This window comes from Belonocnema kinseyi, chromosome 7 (genome assembly GCF_010883055.1).
Source record: "Belonocnema kinseyi isolate 2016_QV_RU_SX_M_011 chromosome 7, B_treatae_v1, whole genome shotgun sequence".
In the NCBI taxonomy this organism is placed as follows: Eukaryota; Metazoa; Arthropoda; class Insecta; order Hymenoptera; family Cynipidae; genus Belonocnema; species Belonocnema kinseyi.
The window spans coordinates 70165176-70185105 of record NC_046663.1 but is presented as its reverse complement, the minus strand read 5'-3'; the positions used below and the strand labels follow the sequence as shown (position 1 = coordinate 70185105).

Below are 19930 nucleotides of genomic sequence, written 5' to 3'. Positions count from 1 at the left end.
GTAAACTTTAAACCAAATAGTTGCATCTGCAACCAAAAAGAGTAATTTTAAACCAGTTGAATTTTTAACAAAACAAAAAGAAACATGAAATATTTACCAAGAGACGAATTTTATACAAAATAGTAGTTAAATTTCTTAACCGGGTAATATAAGTTTTCCACAAAAAAGTTGATTTTCCATCAAATAATTAAAACTTTTAACAAGTACATTTATTTTATATAAAAAAGACCAATTTTAAACTAAAATTATGTTTTTTGAATCAAAAAGATGACTTTTTAACAATTTAGTTCAACTTTTAACCAAGCAGTTTGTATTAACAAAAAAAGATTTCTAAACAAAAATTAATAGTTCATATTTCATTCCAAAAATATTTTTATTTTAAATCAAAAACAGTTTAATTCATAGAAAAAATTCAACAAAACATGTAGCTGAATCCTTAACCAAAAAGATTAATTTTAAACGAAGAATAATAATTGCCTGCCAAGAAAGATAGATTAATGATTTTTTTGTTAACACTAATTATTGATATGTAATTATTTACTAACTTTGGAACTTGGAACTAACTTAGCATTCACTATTAAAAAAAAATTATTACATTTTTAACCAAAGCGATGCATTTTGAGCAAAAATAAATCTTTAATCCAATGAGTGTACTTTTAACAAAGCAGTTTAACTTTTTACTAAATAATTTAATTTTATATCAAAATTGTTGATTTTGTAACAAAAAAAAAGGCTTCAGTTCAGAATAAACAAGAAATGTAGAATTATAATTTGAAGGAAAAAATAATGTTTAATGCAAATCAAAAATTTCGGATGACAATTTATTTTTCAGTTTTCTTTGTTTATTTGCGTTAAGGTTATATAAATCTATCTTCCTAGGTTTCTTGAGGAAAGTCAAATCTGCCCAAGTTTGATGTCAAACGTTTTTTTTTTAAATAATCACTTGAATTTTTATATTTTTCAATTACGATATTCTGTTTACAATGCGTAATTCGAAAATTTTTCAATTCTAAATTTTCCATTTTGGACTTTGATTTTTAATTGTACATTTTTCATTCAACGAATTTTAAAATGAAATTTTATGGACTTGGAAAATTAATAGTGGTTGAAATCGGCAATTTTAGATTAAAAAAAAACCTTTTTAGTTAATTAAATGTGAATATAAATTATAGTGATTTTTTAATACGATTCGGAATCAGTTCAAAATTTAAGAATTTCCAGATTTTAACATTAACATTTAAACTGTTTCAAGTGGAAAGTCATAGTAGTTAAACAAATGTAAACGCCCGATAGAAACTTAATAAACTATTTGCAATTTTAAAATAACTTTAAAATAATATATTCATGATTAAATGCTTTTACTAAATTAAAAATATTGTATTAGTCTAAAATTTGAGATTTCGGCTTTTGTTAACTAAGGAAAATAACAATTACTTAATATTTATAAATATTTGGTTGTTTTGCAGCTTTCGAACAAAAAATTTAAAAGCTTCTTAAAAATTATGAAATGCTTCAAAAGAAAAAAAAACAGTTTCTTAAGATTTCTAGAAAAATTGAAAATGAATTTTTATTTTAAAAATTAATTTTAAAAGGATATTTAAACAGATTTAAAAAGATTTCGAAAATTTAAAAAATGAAGCTGGAAGATTTAAAGAATATATTTCTGCAAGATTAAAAAAAAATGGAAGAATTCGTATAATTCTTTAAAATGTCTAGAAGTTCTGAAAAAATTTCAAAAATAATTTAAAAATTGAATAAATGTAAAACAACATTTAGATGTTTCATGACTTTAAAATGAAATTTAAAAACTTTAAGGATTTTTGAACTATATTTAAAATGAAAAATTGTCAAATGGACAAATTTGTTGCTTTAGACTTCGAATTTTTTAATTTCATTGACAGTGAAAAATTTTTGAGAAAAGGGGGAAAAACGGGGATTTTTTTATTTTATTAAAACGGCCACTCTGCAAAAAAGACTTTCGAAGATTTCGGATAGGTCGAAAAATTACTTTAAAAACTTCTAAGAATTTTTTTCTTCACAGGATTTTACCAAATTTCAGCAAAAATTAAAGTGGCTTAGAAGATAAAGACTTTCTGACGCTTCCAAAAAATTTGGAATATTTTATAAATTTTCAGAAATTCGTTAGTTTTACAATATTTTTAATCTCTTCTAAATTAAAAAAATTCCTGAATACCTTTTTTTTTAGTATCAGGAAATTTTTTTGTTAGCGGTACAATTTTTTTATCGTTATCTATAGTCTTCAAATTTCGTAAACTAAGATATTCTAAGTCTCTTCAAATGTGCGAAAATTTTTACCATTTATAGTCTGGTAGCAAAATTTGAGGACAGAACTATTTCCCAATATTGAGAGATAATTAAAATTAAAATATTGTCTACTATTAATCATGTTTAGAAACAATCAGAAATTAATTTTAACATCAAACAGAATAATTTTTTTTTAGATTTTGATTGATGAAATTGATGGTTGGTTATAAAACTTTATTCTTGTTGTTCATTCAGAAAATTAAGAAAATCAAATATTTATTGGAAATATCTATTCTAATTTTTGGCACTAATATAAATTTAATAACATAAGAGTAAAAAAGAGGAGAATTTGCCAAATTTTAATATTTTTTAGCAGAAAAGCTTTTCAGTTGAATTCTTGTAAGAATAAAAATTATAACTATACTCAAACACGCAGAAAATTTAAATGATGCATATATATTATAGAATAAAAACTATATTTCTTACTTTTGGAAAATGTCAGTCTAACCTCAAAACGTCAATGTCACTTTGAAGCCTTTAAAGCCTTTGAAACCCCTGATACGATTCGCATTTCTATACTTTAAAGATTGAAAAGGAATCTAGTTTAAACACAAAAATAGATCAATTCGTGGTATTACTTTACATAATTGTGACTATCACGCAAAATAGGACGATATGACACGCAGGGCAATTTTTGAAAATATTAACATATGCCCGTGCGTAAAAATAAGATCATTCTTTTTATATCTATTTGTTTTTCCCGTTTTTTTCATAGAATAAATGGAATAAATTTAGACTGTTTCGCACGCACCAAACAGTAAATCATGTGTGGCACTGCACTGATTTGTAGACACAAAGATTATAGATATTACACATTTGTGCCGTCTGCTAGTTTGTACTTCATGTGGACTGACATGGACCATATGTTTGATATTTTCATCTCTCTCCTTTAACATGTGCCTTGTGGACCCTTTAAATAATAATATACCTTAAAAGATTTTCTTAATTTCATCGTTACTATTGCTAGTTAACTAAAAAATTAACAAATAGTCTCTAAATAATGGCGGTAAGTATTCAAATTGACCATTTTTACACATTATGTGCATATAATAACCAGTCTCAAATGGTAAAATATAGCATATTCAATCGTTATATGAATTAAAAATTCAATTGACTTTTATTTACTTACTGATTCTTAATTTTTTTAAATTGTACTTCAAAGTGTGTCAACAATAATCTAATAAATAGAACGATATTGAACATAACCTCAATTTTCCTGATTCAACTTGAACTGCTCCAAAAAATATAACGGCGAACTTAAAAATGATATTAACGTTTGCTTATTTTGTCTTTAATATATTAAGTTTTTTATTCCGAAAAGCAATATAACACAGCAAGGAATATAAAGACATTTAAAGAAAAAAAGATTTGAAAATTATAAGGGTGATAGTCAAAAAGTTGACTACTCCACTCCCGACAGCCATTTTTCACTTTTTCTTTGAATAATAATTTTGTTTCTAGCATTCTCAGTAAAGAATTTATATTAAATAAATAAAAAAAAGCACCAAAAATGTCTTATAACGCACGTTTTCCCAAACAACAGATTAAAAAAAATACATTGCCAAATATGTAGTACGAACAGAATTGTTTAAACATTAAAAATTTAGAAATTACCTGTATTGAGATAAAAAAATTATAATCAAGTGCATTAAATGTTTTAGGTTTAAATATTTTTTAAATTACCTCAAAGTCTGTTTCACAGATTTTTTATCGCGAAACTTGCACATTATTTTTCGAACTATTCCAGGGTGGCCACTTTTTAAATAATTATCATGTTTTTTAAATATACTCCTTTTGTGAAACCAACAGTTTTTTCACATATATGATCAATAATTTCTGAAGTCGATAAGCAGCAGCAAAGCTTTTTTCAAGAAATATATCGCCTAATAAAGAAAAATACAGAGATTATTTTCTAACGTGAAACATTTTACCAATTTAAAAATCCATTAGTAAACCAATTTTTAAGTATTATTTTTCATACATTTTTGAAACAATAATTAATAATTTCGAACTGAAAGCGTCTGAAATTTAAAAAAGAATATACTGAACGATTTTTGACAATTTAATTAGAAAAAGTAGTTAACTTATAATTTTTTTAAGTCGAAGCTAAAAATTAATCAATTTCATTTTGAATTTAAGAATCACGAAATTGAATGATTTCAGATTAAAATTTTGAAAGTAGAACAATGTCAAAAATTGAATATTTTAAGATTCCAATTTTTGAAATTTGATTATTTAAGAATAAAAGAAATGTAAATGGAGTTATTTATAATTGAAAGCGGTCTAAAAAGTAATAAAAAATTTGAAACATCTTTAATTTAAGTAATTCTAAATTCAAAGCGATTAAAATTGACAATTTAAAATTGAAAACTAAATTGAGGCTTTTAAACTGAAAGCTTCTGAAATTCTAGACTTTGAAATTGTTATTACTTAACAAAATTGTAATTTAACATTAAATCTGATTCGACCATTTTTTCTAAAATTAGAAAATAAATTGAATTATTCTAAAAATCCGTTTAAAAAATAGAAATTTTAAATGGGAAACATTAAAAATGAAAAAAGTTTCTACTCCGGAACGTTGAAACTTCAACGAATGTGAACTTAATTTAAAACTGGAACAAAATTTTAGTCACTAAAATTTGTGATATTAAAACTTATTGTACTCAAACCCTTTAAAAAACTCAATTATTTGAAGCAAATTTCAGTCACTTTAAACCAAATCATGTTTTAAATAGCTTTTTAAAATTCAGCCAATTTAATTTTAATTGCAAAATTTTAACCATTTAAAATCACAAAAATTATTCAATTGATGATGTGTCAATTTCAGAAAGGAGATTTTCATCTTTTTCGATAAATAATTTCAAATCTTCCTCATAGACTTATGATTCATTCTTGAAATTTCTCAATCAAATAGTTTTCAATTAAAAATTTATTTGTTTAAATCTTCAACTGAAAATAGAAAAATGTTATGGTTATTAAAAGTTAAAAATGTAAAAAAAAGAATATAAAACAAGATTGCTGTGATATGATTCCAATTTTTGAAATTGTGAAATTTTAAGCTTTGCAATTACTTCCATCTAGAATTATTAAATGCAAGCCTGTCTGTCAAGGCTTTTAATATGAAATTTTGAAATGTTTAATATCAGAAATGCCCTGATATTTTGAATATTTGAATTTGAAACTACAATATTGTGAAATTTAAAATTCGAAACCTCCAACAATTAATCTAAAAATGAATTAAAGAAAAACCTTAATTTTCAAAGTCTCAAAAAATAAACTGTGTTAGAATTGTGCATTCAAAAATAGAATTTGAATTAAAATTATAGAAATTTTAAAGACCATACAAATATTATTAATAAGTACCATATCAAGTAATATCAAGTGATATTCAAAATTACTGGATAAAGTTTTTTTTTTCTAAAAAATGTGATTTCAGTAAAATAAGCACTCATTTTACCGCAAATATTATTAAACAATTTTTTTTTTTTCAGTCTCGCATGTGCTGTCCCACTACCTTGAGCAATATGTACATTTCATATCCATCACAAAAATACATGTTTGATAATTTTTTGGGGAATTTTTCCTACACAAAACTTTTTTGGCACAAACTTTTCCTACGCAGAATTTAATATTGTTAAATACTTTTATTTTTTTTCTACACAGAAGATTTCCTACACATAATTTTATATTGTTTAATACTATTACTTTATTCCTACACAAAATATGTATATTTTACACAGAATTAAATAGTAAAATTTTATTATCAAGATAGTCTCTAAACATTTAATGCAAAATTTTAGTATAAATGAATTTTTTTCTCAAGAAACCTTTTGCAATTATAACTATGTAAGAGCCATACACAATTTATTTTTAAGATTGATCTTGTACACTCTAAATAACGGTAAGTACGTATATCTTAGTGAAACACTAGAAACAAATTGCGAAACAAATAGAAAGCTCAAAAGTAATAAATTAATTTGATAAAATCTTCATGAAATCATTAGAAAAATAAGAGTAAAGAACCTAATGAATGATTTTTAAGACAAAATAAATTTTGTATTTTTAAAACGATTTTTTCAGCAATTGGTTTTAAAATGCACGACACTTTTATACATCTGAATTTGTAAACATTCAACTAATTTAATAAATACTAAGGTAATAACTGATAAATCATTTTTTTCAATCCATTCATCGAAATATTAAAATAAAATGTTATTACTTTTTAATTCTGTGTAGAAGATATTTTGTGTGTGAAAAATATAACAGTATTAAATTCTGTGTAGCCGAAATTTGGTGTAGAAAAAGTTTTGTGTAGGAAAAACATAACAGTATTAAATTAGGTGTAGGAAATATTTTGTGTAGAACAAGTTTTGTGTAGGAAAAATATGATCAGTAAAATTGTGTACAATATATTTTGTGTAGAATAAAATTGTGTAGGAACGAGTGTAACCCAAATTTTTAACAGCTATAAACAAATAATAACCCTTAAGTGATTAAATTGTATTTATTAATTTTGTGTATAAAATTTAAGCAATAATTAAAGTTAAAATGTATAATTTAATTTTCAGCCACCGACAAAAAGTACGAAAACAGCGACGAGAGGATCGAAGCAAATAGTAGAAGAAAATGTTTCCACGTTAAACTTTTACATGTACATGATTGTCGCAGCATTAGGAATTTATTTAACGTCTATGTTGGTACTTTTTGAATTTACAACACTGACAATAGTAAGTTAATTCACTTTATCAGAAAATTGTATTATAATATGACCTGAAAATGAATGTATTATTTTAATTATAAAAATCTCGAATTTCTTGTGACTCTCAAGAACGAAATATGTTGTTTTTCAGAGGAAATTAAGTGACACGTATGTCTCCGATTTGCAAAAAAAATATATATAGTTATTTTTCTGATTATAATAGCATTTATTGGTTTCTTTAAAAATCGTCTGAAAATTTTCAAAAAGGTTTAAAATTGTTGAATTTTTACTTTCTAAAGGAAGATATCTTTTTAGTTCTTTGTGAGCTAAACTGTTGTGGCCAGGAGAATTTTGTTTTTATAAAATCAAATTTTCTTCATTTTTTTCTGAAAAAGTTCGTTGTAAAGTACCTCTAGCTCTTTTGCGATATCTTGCATCGTTTGTGAGAGAAATTTAAAAATTAAATTTTTTTCTTCTATTAGCAGAAACTTTTCAAAAATATTGAGATTATTAAATTGCGGGTTGTTCCAGGCAATATTTTTCAATGTTTTCAAAATTAGAAGAAAGACTCTAAAAGATTTTCTGGAAAATCCCAACTTTTTCATTTTTATCGATACTTATTTTACAATTTCTGCTGATATTTTTCATGGGACTAGACACATTCCTTATTAAAATTAAAGTTGAACCAAAAATTGGCAAAAAAATATAAGTTTGGGTTTTTTGAGAAAATCGAATTTTAATATTTTCGGAAAAACAGCCGCAATTTTGTTAATTTTTAACCTTTTGGCAAATTTTCAGCAACAAAAAGTAAATTTTCAACCAAAAATGGAATTATTAAATTTTTAGTCAAAGGGACCATTCACAAAATACGTGATACAGTTTTCAGGGATTTATGACCTCCCCCCCCCCTGCGTGATACTTTTTCTATTGGTCTTAACGTGGAGAATGATACTTCGGCAAAGTAATACATTTTTAACCAAACAAAGAAACAACCAATTTTCAACCAAAGAGATGAATTTTTAACTGAAATGATAAATCTTAAGTTTCAAAAATTAATTTTGAACAAAAAAATACAAATTTCCAACGTGAATATAACCTATACTGTTCAGAAATTGAAGATCTTATCGATCTACAATGATTTCTTATTAAATACTGATTATTGATGTAAAAGTCTATCAAACTAACATTGTTAAAAAATGATGACCCTTTAGAATCTAAGGATATATATTTTCTAATGTCAATTTCCGGTAAAAATGCAAGAAAACCCGAAAAACTTAAATATTCGTAATTATTGAAAAAAAATGTAATCTGAAAAAATCTGTCCGCGTCGCGGGCACAATCTCGTCGCCCGCTACGCGCGCGGCTCGCTTCGCTCGCAAGTTTAAGCGCGTCTAGGGCGCGCGACAGTTGAATCTCGCGCTCGAAAATAATTACACCTAGCGCTTCGCGCGCGGATATTTATTCTGTGCATTTGGAATGCTTGAAAAAAACTTTATCAAAAAGATCTCTTTTAGATGGCAGTATTTATATGCGTCTTCATATTCTGAATTGTCTACTTAATTAAGTATAGTCAAAGATTAAGTTTCTCAAAGCTCTGTAGGCTTTGAAGTACACATTCTCATCGTGACACTTGCGCTGCGCACTCAATTTCCGATAGATTTTTTTCTCATAACTTTCGTCGTTTTTCCACACATTTCTTTTTATTTTATTTTTTTCAACGTTATTTTTCACGAATAAAACAAAAAGCACGCGTCCTATCAAGAAGTGATTCTTAACGAAATAGTAGATTTTTTTGGGGATAACCATTTTTGTTAATTCATCTTCTTTCGTATCCTACATAGTTTGTCCACAAAATGGAATTTTTTATTTTCCATTATTTTTTGTGCAATCAAAATTTGAATTTTCAATTTTTGAAGAAAATCCAAAAATTGGTTATGATAATCTTGTAGGGCTTAAAAAAAGAAATGTTTTTCTTTTCTTGACCTTTTTTCATATCGTGCGTTTTCCGGCTTCAAATTTTGATTTTCGCTTGATTAAAAAAATTTTGAAAACGCTATAACTCTGAGATTTTTCTTTTTATCGAAAAAGGTCATACGGATAAATTGTTTGTTCTTTTTAATACTATAAATATCCGTACATAGAATTTTCAAATTCAGAAAAAAGTTGTATCAAACATTTTCAAAATGCGCTCACTTCTTGAATTTTTCTCAAAAATGGCTGGTTCACGAACTCATCCTTTCTTTTAGGACTTGAAAAAATTGTGCCAAAGATGAATTTGATTCGTTCATTTTTTCGAGAGTTATCGTGTTTACGGACGGACGGACGGCCGGACAGACAGACAGACGCCATCGTGAAAATTTGATTTTCGGATTCAGGGGGTCTCAAAACTTGGAGATCCGTTGAAAAAGTGTGATGTCAAATTTCCGATAATTCTAATACTTTCTCAATCATAAATGATGAGAATGTAATATAATAATTTTTCGATTTAAAGTACCCATTTCCGGTGTAGAATGCGCACATCACCTAAAATTGTAGAACATCCCATCATATTTTTTATGAAAAAAAAAAATTCTCCTGGCCATAAAAGTTACTTAGCCAGCATAAAACTCACAAGATGTCTTACTTATTAAAGTAAAAATTTAACCAAACATTGGCAAAAAAGGATAAGTGTGGGATTTTTGAGAAAATCGAATTTTAATGTATTTGAAAAATGAGTTTCAAGAAAAATGAGGTTTTTTGAAAAACAGAGCATAAAATTGAAATACGCACAACTTCGTAGAACATTTTTTTTTGTAATTCGGAAAAATACGTATCTCCTAATTTCCTGTACAAAACAATATATGTCATCCGCGAAAGTTTCTGAGACTTGAAGTGTAGAACCTTTCTGATTTGAAATGGATTCGTTAATTTTAAGAACATTTCACATACAGAAAAATTCAAATTCCGAAAACCGCTGTTTTCAATTCTTTTTAATTATTATTTAGTCTAAAATATTTTTTTCTTATTTAGAAAAAATAAACGTTGCGGAAGAGTAGCGTACCGAATACTCTATAAAATTTACAAATTTAGGGTTTTATTTCAGACGATGACAATATTCTCTGGACTATTGTATGCAGGATGTTATCGTTTCATGTCCTACATGGCCCAAGCAAAATACACAGAAACTGGACAAATTCTAGATTCTGGAGTAGATTTAAACATGGAAGGAGGAATAGCAGAGTAATTAATTAATTAATTTTATTAATGTATTACATAGTTAAAGGGAGAATCGACCATTTTTAATCTAATTTTTTTATTTCTCAGGCACGTGAAAGACATAATCATCTTAACATCGCTGGTCCAAGTACTCTCCCTTATTTCTAATTACTTCTGGCTGCTGCTGACTTTGGTGAATTTAATGATTAAATTAACTATTTCAGTTTTTTTTTAAATTTTATTCAATGCGAAATTACAATCTGAAAATAAAAAATTACAGGCACCACTTCGAGGATTTTGGATGCTTTGGGTGTCTGTCATATCTCCATGGATTTTTGCAGCTCCTCCGGCTCAGACTGAGATGGACGAGAAAAAGCAGAGAAAACTTGAAAAGAAAATGGCTAGGCGTCATTAAGAAAGTACTTTTTGTGTAAATATCAACGAATTATCCTGAATTCAACGACTGCATATACAGCGATCTCTCTAATATCTATATATTAGAAAAAATGAGTGAGAGGCTTCATGGATCAATTTAAAGGAAAGGTAGTTCATTCACTTTTATTCCTTTTATTCGCAGAGAATCAATCTGTATTTTTAATTGTGAAGGTGTATGTGTATATTTCATTGTACAAACGTGAATTTGGGATTTACACTCTCATTTTATTGCAAAGTATGTTTTTTTTAAATCAGGGTTGAGTGACGTTTAAAAGATAATCTTTAATATAATTATTGTATTTATAATTGCTTTGGGATGGGAGATTAGTGAGAGGATGTAATAATTTAGGATTTTGCAAAATAAAAGCTGGGCGATGTTGGAATTTGAGTTCGTTTCTATTATCAATAATCCCATTTTGTTTAAAGCTCTATTTTTAGACTTTGTTTAAAACTTTTCTCCGATATGATGAAGATTACAAAATTATGCTAATAATATAAAAAACAAATTTCTAATAACTATTTTTTTTAAAAGTTTTTTAACACTCAAGTTCGAGTTAAAATACAATTTTGAGAATTGAGAATAAGAAAATAAGTATTAGCAGTTTGTAGGATTATAAGTTTATAAGATTCTTGAAAAAATTTCAAAAGGTTTTTGAATATTTCAGATTTATCAAAAAAGAATCTAGAAGGTTTTAAAGGATTTTATTTTATAGGGATTTACTAAATATTAGGAAGAATTTAAGTATTTTTAAAAGATGTTTAAGACTTTTAAAAGTTTAGGTAAAATCAAGAAATATTTAATAAATGTTTTCGAATCTTTTAAATGATTCGAATTTTTCTTAAAATTTTGACAAATTATGCAAATGGTAGTGGTGTTAAGAAAATTTGCTTATTCTGTTGAAACCTTTCGAAATTCATTTAGAGCTGCTAAATTTTATTTTTCAACTCTTTAAAAGTCTTTATTTTTAAAAATCTCTTGGAAGTTTCAAAATTCTTTTAGGAGCTCTTTAATTTTATTAAATATTTCTTAAACGTATTCTTTTTTTACAATTTATCAGCTCTTTAAAACGTTTTGAAATATGTTTAAATATTCTGTAAAATTAATTTTTTGGAATAAAAAATTATTTTAATTTTTCCTAGAAACCTTAGTCAATTTTTTTCATTTTCGTGGAAACTGAAACCTTACAAAATTCTTAAATAGCTTCACAAGTTTTAATTATTTTTAAACAGTTTGAAAACTTTGGAATATCTATTGATCAATTTTTCTGAAATTATGTAATATGGCCAAATTTTTCTTTTAAATATTTTACACACTTTTTAACAAATTCAGAAAATAATTTAAAATGTGTTTGTAATCTTTTTCAATTTTCTCTTAGAATTCATTACGAAAAAATAATTTAAAATTCTCACATAAATCTCATAAGAATATTTTTTTATTATCTTGACACCCTGCAAAATTCAGTTTGTCTAAAAGAAATTTAAATCTTCAAAAATTAGAAAATTTGTCTCAAATTCTTTCATATTCTTTTATCACACATTTTGAAATCTTCAAAATTTAAAATTATTCTTTTAAAATAAATTTGGAACCATTTCGAATTTTCGCAGAAATCTTGAAAAAAAATTAAATCTTCTTAAATATTTCATATTTATTAAAAAGCTTCGAATGTTTTTTTTTGAATTCTTCAAAATAAGTTTTTTCCCATAATTTAATTTTACTTATCTTCTTAAGAAATAAGAAAGTTTGGAAATTATAGTGTGGTTGCAAAATATTAAGAACAGAATTATTTCTCATTATAGAATAATCATTTATATTTTAAATGTTCTTTTCTGGCAATAATGTTTGGAAACATTTAGAAATACATTTTTTGATAAAGTCAAATTATTTATTTGAAAATTTTGATATACAAAGTAGATGGTGCACAAAATTCATAAATTAAAAATGTCCGTATAAGCTGAACTAGGAATTTTTTCACAACAAGGAATCGACTTTTTTAAAGACAATGTTTTTACGAATAAAAAGGATTATTTAATAAATTCTTATGTAAAATTATGTTAATGCAACTTTTTTAACACAGTCAGTTATCAGTTATATTTACAAAAGTTGAATATTGTACGGTTGAAAAATTGACTTGAATTTTCAACTGTTGAAAATTCGATTATGAATTTTCTTCAATGCTTAATTATTTAAAATTGAACTGTAGTTTGAGCATTATAAATTGAAGAATAATTGTTTTTACATGACAATTTTGAACGTGTTCAAAATTAAACAATTTGCATATTTCCATGTTAAAAATTGAACTGTTTCAATTCGAAAGTATTAGTAGTCAAAAAAATGCAAACGTCCGATTGAAAGTTTATAAACTACTTTTTCAAATTTAAAATAACTTTAAACTAATTGATTTAACAGAAATTAATTAAATTTTCTTTTTTAACGCTTTTATTCTATTTCATATCCTATTCAAATATCATTTCAGTCTAAAAAAGTTTTAAAAAATATTTAGAAATATTTTATTGTGTATTTAAAATAAGCAATTTTAATTCAAATACTAAAAACTGTACTGTGACGGCTACTATTTTAACTGTTCTATTTTTAACTGAAATTGTTGAATTTTGATGTATAAAGAACATTGGAAAAATTTACAATTTAAAAGTACCTAACAATAAAATAATTTAATTCATGATGGTATTTCTATTTTCTTAAATCAAAAATATTTAAACTTTTTAATTTAGAAAAAATTAACATTTGAAATTTTGCAGTTTAACGACATTTAATTTTCAATTATTTAATTGAAAAGTGTAAAAGCTTTCATTTTATACGTGCAAAATTATTGAGCATTTGGATTAAAATAATTTTATTTAAAGTATAAATTTAAAGTTAAATTTTAATTACTTTAAATGAAAAAAATTTTCGGCTGTAAGAGGTCAAACTTTTTACATTCAATTACCATGTTAAATTTTTGCAAAACGGGGAAAAACACGAAAATGACCGAGAATTTGTTTTCTTTATTAAAACGGCTACCCTGAAATTCTTGAATTTTAAATCTGTCGTGTCTATATGTTCCCCTATTACTATAAAATGTTAAGTTTCTAAAACACCGAATAAAAAATTTGAGTTTTGCGCACTTGCACCTAATTACCATTTAACTTTACGTCTTTGAGTACCGAGTGGGAAAATAATGGACCAAATGCATTCGATAAAAACTTTATTTAGTTAATATATTCGTAAAAAATAATTTTTTCACTGAGTGTATTTGAAAAGTAGATCTTATTTTTCAAAAATTATGCAACGAAACAATAAAATAATAATGGTTACTCTTTATTACGATAAATATTACAAAAAACTACTTTTGTCGCATGCAAATTAGGTTATTTCAAAATCACTGTTCGTTCGGAAAAGATTCACTTTTCTATCATGACTGTAATGACTAAGTAAATTATTTTGAAAAATCATCTGAAAACCTGTTTGTTAGAGATTATCTAAAACTTGAAAAAGTAAACAAATACCAAAAAGCCAAAAAATATAGGTCCAATACTTTTCTACGGTACGTGCGGATCGCTTCGATTTTTGCATCGGACTTTCAAAATCAAAAGGTCAAACCACCGATAACTGAAATTGAGTGATTGTGAATTCTCTTTTGTTAAAGCTCCTTCGACTTCAACGAACAGATTTCAGATCTAAATTAAAAAATTTTGTTTCGTAAACATTTTATTGTACCTTGTTTGTGCTTGGACACAAATTTAATTAGTTGATTTGTAATGTAATTTCTCATGTTTAAAGTGAAAACTACGCGTCTAATCAAAAAAATGATTAATAATAAATTTTTAGCTCTTTTTTGAGTGGACAACTTTTGTCCATTTATTTTTTTCTTAGCTTGTCTTTTGTTCGAAATTAAAAAAATTTTAATGTCGTATTTTAAGAGTAAAACAAAAACTACCAGTCGAATTAAAAGCGTTTACCACATAGATTATAATAACACTTTAAACTTCAATTTTGTATTATTCTTTAATCTCAAAATAGCACTTATACTTTTTTATTTCACGGCACGGAGTAATAAGAAGACAGCTATCCATGTCCGCGTTATGATTGCGGTAACTGCACCTCAATTGACAAACACATTTCGAGCAAACACTAGTTTATTCGCGCATGCGCGATGTGATCGGCTGTCTTGTTTTTTCTCACGAGAAGCAAGCGAGTGAGCGATAGTGTTTCCATGACAACCGTGCGCATGCATAACGACAGCAATGGAGAATTGAGGTTACATCAGTTTTTTGCAACTTGGCACAAGTTTTTGCAAAGTAAATTTTACTGTTGGAAAATTAAATACCCAAGTGATAAAAATGGCGTATTGTGTTCCCAATTGTCAAATATCCTACCGGAACAAAAGTACGTAAGGAATAACCATGTTTACACCTATAGCACATATATTGACAATATTTACGGGAACATAACCTCAGTTTACACTTGTCATTAAACACAGCACTCACTCGCATGCTTCTCGCGAGAGAAAAAGATATAGTAGAGCTCAGTGCGCATGCGCGACTAATCTAGAGTGCTGGGCCTAAACATCTGACCTTAACCTAACAATGAACGTGCAGTTACGAATATCACTTTTGTTTATTTTTTAAAGTTTTGGATAACCTCCAATAAATAGCTTTTATTAATTTTTTTAGGATAATTTTCTTTTCCAATACTTCAAAAGAGCGTGTAAATAAAAGAAGAATCTTTCCTTTTTCGAGAATAAATCCAATAACTGATATTTTCTAATAATTTATTTTTTTAATTCTTTAATAACGATTTTTATAAGCACAGCAAGGCACTTAGAATATCCAGTATTCGCGATAGCAGACGAAAAGTTAATAATTTCGGAACAGGTACACATTGTAGGGATCCCCTCATAGTCGACGAAGTGAAGTTAGCTGGCGATGAAGTGAAAATGCCGAATAACCTCAAACTTTGTTTAAAAAATTTACAATAACATGGTCATAACTTGTGACGACCTGTCAAAAGCACAATAAATATTTTTTGGACACCTTAATTTTTCTAAAAGTACTATTGTCACGTATTTATTCACTAACTTTATAAAAAATAAAATCTTTATTTTCCCGGATTTTGAAATAAAGCTCCCTTTTTTTAGATTCAGAATTAATTTATTATTGAAAAACAAAGAAGCGTATATGAATTATTTAACGAAAAATGAATTTTCAATTTCTTTATAGAAATGATTAGAACAGTAAGCAATGAGAAGATGAGAGTAGGGTTCAGTAAAACATACGTACGTTACTGACGAAATAGAAAGAGACGACCTGGATAAACTGCAGCAACTGCAACTGCGGAAATAAATATGTTGAGGAGAGGGGTTAAGTTGCGTATGTCTCGCGACTAGAGGTATCTTTACTCCCTCTGCTTGTGTTGTTATACAGTGTTTAATTGTGTTTTACTGAAATTTTTGTAAGAAAATGTCCGGCGAACAGTTCTCCTTGGTTTGGAACACTTTCCCTAGAAATTTGTCGTCAGGACTCTACAATTTGCTCACCGGTGAACAACTAGTCGACGTTACCCTCGCCGCCGAAGGTCAAATTTTGCGAGCTCACAAATTAATTCTGTCCGTCTGTAGCTCTTACTTCAGAGAACTGTTCAAGGTAAATGCATGTGTTTTTCTACTCGAAACTTCTTCAGCAAGTCATCACCAATTGTTTAGAGTGGTTCAAAGTACCAATCTGCATCAATGGACTCGTTTTTATTCAGTGATGTGTGAACTGTTTTACAGTTTGTTTTGTTTTTTGTTTTCCACGTCGTACGCAGTATGTTTACTACGAGTTTGTTATTATCGTGCTCAAAGTGTAAAAAAAAACAAGTGCAATTTCAGTACCTTTGTCGTAGATTCTTTTTTTACATTTGATTACCATGGTAATTTTACCAAATCGTGTAAAGTCACTAGGAATTTTATCAAGATTTGGGTAATTTACTTCATCATTCGTAGCGGTTTTGCAGTTATTCGTAAAATTACGTGAAAGTGTAGCCAATCTACACAAGGTTTTTTTACAGTGTATCGCGAGATTATATGATTTACGCATTGGAATTCACTAACAACAAACAATCTTGATGAGAATGCAGAGATTTATGCAGTTTTTTTTATAAGTATCATTAATTTTTTCACATTTGCTATTTTTATGGATTTTGTTTTGGTTGATGCGTTTTTTTCGATAATGTATACATGAATATATTATAGTAGGGAGTGCTGGAAGTTAAAATTAAATTTGAGGTTATAAAAATTACAACATGCGATGAAGATATTCTTGAAATTGAGTTTAGGATTTCAAAATAGAATGCCTTTTTTTAATTATTTGAAATTGCTTGTATTCTGATATAAAGTTGCAGCGTGTTAAGAACGGCAAATATGGTTTAAATCTCTGTTTGATATTTTCAAATTGGAACGTATTCAGATACAAATCATTCAGTTTTGATACTCAAATTTTTATTGACCTTTCTCATTAAACTTCTACCAGCAAGCAACGAAGATTATATTATTATGAATAAAGACTTTCAATTTTTAAATGAATTTTGTAGTGCCCTTGAAAACTTTTAATTACAGAAAGAATATTGTTCCTTTTTTTATTTTAATTCAAATGATTATGAACGTCTTTAATTTGGAATTTACTGGTTATATTTGAAAATAATCAAAACTAACATTATTTTAATATTCGCATTTTGAACGTATATTAAAATAACCAAGGAAGATTGTTTTTAAAATAAGTGTTTTTATACTGATTTTAATAAATGAAGCGTAGTAACTTGAGTTAGTGTAATATGTATCCCAAGATAAATAACCTTGATCAAATGCTTTCAAATAATTTTTTTTTTCTACACATAATTAATATTATTTTTTTAGGGAAATTCATGTAAACATCCAATAGTAATCTTGAAAGATGTCAACTATCGCGATTTGGCGGCAATGTTGCATTTTATGTACCAAGGAGAAGTCAATATCAAACAAGAAGACATTGCAAGTTTTCTGAAAGTCGCTGAAGTTTTACAAATCAAAGGTCTCACAAAAAACAACGACGATGTATGCACACATTTGAATACCATACAAAAATAACGAAAAACCCTCATAGAAAACGGAAAACAAATAAATAATAAATAAATAATTTTAGGATTTTTGCGACAAAGATGCAGAAAACTCGGAACATTCGATCCTCAGTGATAAAAATGACACAGCCCAGTCAGCGATGGACCATAATGATTGCGATGTGATTCAAGAAATACCTCAACCTGTCGATAAATGTGACTGTTCGTCTTCCAACAAAAAATCAGAAACATTGAGCCAAAAATCAAGAGAGGACTCTGTTCAAAAAGTTGAATTGGAATCTGAGCCCGAGCCCGAGCCTGAGCCTGATCACGCTGAAAACAACATGCAAGAATATTTGGATAGAGAATGTCGAAATGAAGGAGAGCAACCGTTGGATTGTACTCTCGATTTTATAAAAATGCCACAACCTGAAAGAGATTGGATAGATTATAAACCCGGTATAGACACAAATTCTGTGAGTCAAACACCGGAAACGAGCGAGAAACAAATGGAACATCAAACAGACACGAGGATACATGGTAATTTAATTGTACCATCAACCGGGGTATGCAATTTAAAAGCCAAAATACTCAAACTCAAAAGTAGTCAAGGTAATTTCTTACTCTCTAAATGCATCATTACCCCAGTTGATGACAGGGAATTTATATTACAATTATTTTCTATTTATTTCTATCTGTGTATACCTTTTCAGGTTTTTACATATCCAAATCCCCCCTTTTACGCAAGATCGGCCGACACTAACCCTTTAACTCAAACCCAATTACCTAAAATACTTCAACACTCAGTAAGTCTCCAGGTAAGGCGAATTTTTATAGAATTGATCGCATTCGTCTGGAAATTTGGCCAGTGGAGTGGAAAGCTGCAGAAAACCATCTCCCAAATACAGTCGGTTATACACCCATCCCAGGCGTTAAACACAGTTAAAAAATGAAATCTCAATAAGTCGAGAATCACCCCGAAGCTACTGCCATCGGTGACAGGAAATTTGTTATTTAAATGCTTTTAATTTATTTTGTTTGCAGACTTGCAGCCAGATCCACATATGCAATACTCTCAACCTGAATCTTCCTTAAGTAAATATTTTTCACAACGTTAAATTAAGGGTTTGCAAATGATCTCTCAATCTTCTTTGGATGCTGATTTAAAAAAAAAATAATGTTACAGATTATAGTAACACAGAGGCTTCCTTTCAAAACGATTATCCCAGCGATTCGGCAAGTTGTAGTAATCGAGGTAGAAGAACAGTAAAAGGAATTCCAGGCAGCAGTTTATCTTTGGAGACAACATTAAGGGTAATATCAGAACTCGGGCCAACGATTCGTGTTGAAAGAGGTAAAGTAATACGAATGTACTCTTGTCCTTGGTGTTTACGGCATTTTACACGGAAGGAAAATTTAAAATTACACGTTAAATATATTCACGGTCCGCTTGAAAGTCTAACATGTAAACTCTGTGGAAATAAATACAAAAACAGTAACAGTCTACGAGTACACTCGTATCTTTATCATAATGCGAAGAGAAATAAACATAATAAGTCACCTCTCATCAGTGGTGGCGTCTAAAGGACTGATTTTTTAAGAAAGCTTTAGTCATTGACAAACAATGTTGCCGTTATGTTACATTGGCTGTACAGCATAAATTGTTATTATATTTATACTCATGCGTATCGATACACCCAATGCGTGAATCTATTTCTAAAAAAAAAAAAATATTGCGTACTTGCTAGTAGAGGAGCGCAGAAATAAAAATCATTTACAAACGTCACATGTCTTCATCATTCTTGTATCTTAATTATTTAATGCAGGATAATCGAATTAAATTATATCCAATTTAATTTATTTTTAAAATCATCAAGATGCGCTTATTTTTATTTCATACATTATATAATAAAGTTTTTTTGAGGCCTATACCGCTTTTTTGGTGTTAAAAAAACTTTTTATTATAAAAATATTTTTTTATTATAAAAAATGTTGTGCCGACATGTTTCAACCTGATTTTCAGGTCCTTTTCAAGGCTTATTCTAAAAGGAAATACATACGTTAAGGAATAAAAAAGAAATTATTTAATTAGTATGTGCTTATTAGTCGTTGATGTTTACTCACTATGGAAATAAAAGAAGAATCGCTGAAGACTACGTTGAAATTGCAATTAAATTGTTTGGTATCATTGCTTCTTGTTCGGATAT

At 27.5% G+C, this 19930-nt stretch overlaps 3 protein-coding genes across 11 annotated transcripts in view; 2 read left to right on the top strand and 1 right to left on the bottom strand.

Moving 5' to 3' along the window:
- LOC117177364 (solute carrier family 66 member 3) overlaps positions 1-3723 on the bottom strand; it is a 10293-nt gene extending 6570 nt beyond the window's left edge. For 2 of the 7 annotated variants that reach the window (XM_033367999.1, XM_033368000.1), the window contains exon 1: positions 3455-3530. In XM_033367999.1, coding sequence (XP_033223890.1) covers positions 3455-3528 — 74 coding nt within the window. In that variant the 5' untranslated portion in view covers positions 3529-3530. The other 5 variants (XM_033368006.1, XM_033368001.1, XM_033368004.1 and 2 more) reach the window with 4 other exon arrangements.
- LOC117177366 (transmembrane protein 208) lies at positions 3199-11037 on the top strand. The gene is made up of 5 exons (XM_033368007.1): positions 3199-3331; positions 6894-7052; positions 10107-10243; positions 10328-10412; positions 10500-11037. The coding sequence occupies exons 1-5, from the start codon at positions 3326-3328 to the stop codon at positions 10632-10634; spliced, it is 522 nt and encodes a 173-aa protein (XP_033223898.1). The 5' UTR covers positions 3199-3325; the 3' UTR covers positions 10635-11037.
- Positions 11038-15958: 4921 nt separating this feature from the next.
- Positions 15959-19504, top strand: LOC117176975 (protein bric-a-brac 1-like). 3 transcript variants are annotated; one of them, XM_033367408.1, is made up of 5 exons: positions 15959-16294; positions 17545-17721; positions 17810-18263; positions 18768-18818; positions 18910-19504. In XM_033367408.1, exons 1-5 carry the CDS (start codon positions 16112-16114, stop codon positions 19305-19307), a joined length of 1263 nt encoding a protein of 420 aa, XP_033223299.1. In that variant the 5' UTR covers positions 15959-16111; the 3' UTR covers positions 19308-19504. The 3 variants fall into 3 exon arrangements, with proteins under 3 accessions (XP_033223299.1, XP_033223300.1, XP_033223301.1); XM_033367409.1 differs by lacking the exon at positions 15959-16294 and adding an exon at positions 16335-16456; XM_033367410.1 differs by lacking the exon at positions 15959-16294 and adding an exon at positions 16683-16793.
- The last annotated feature ends 426 nt before the right edge of the window (positions 19505-19930 follow it).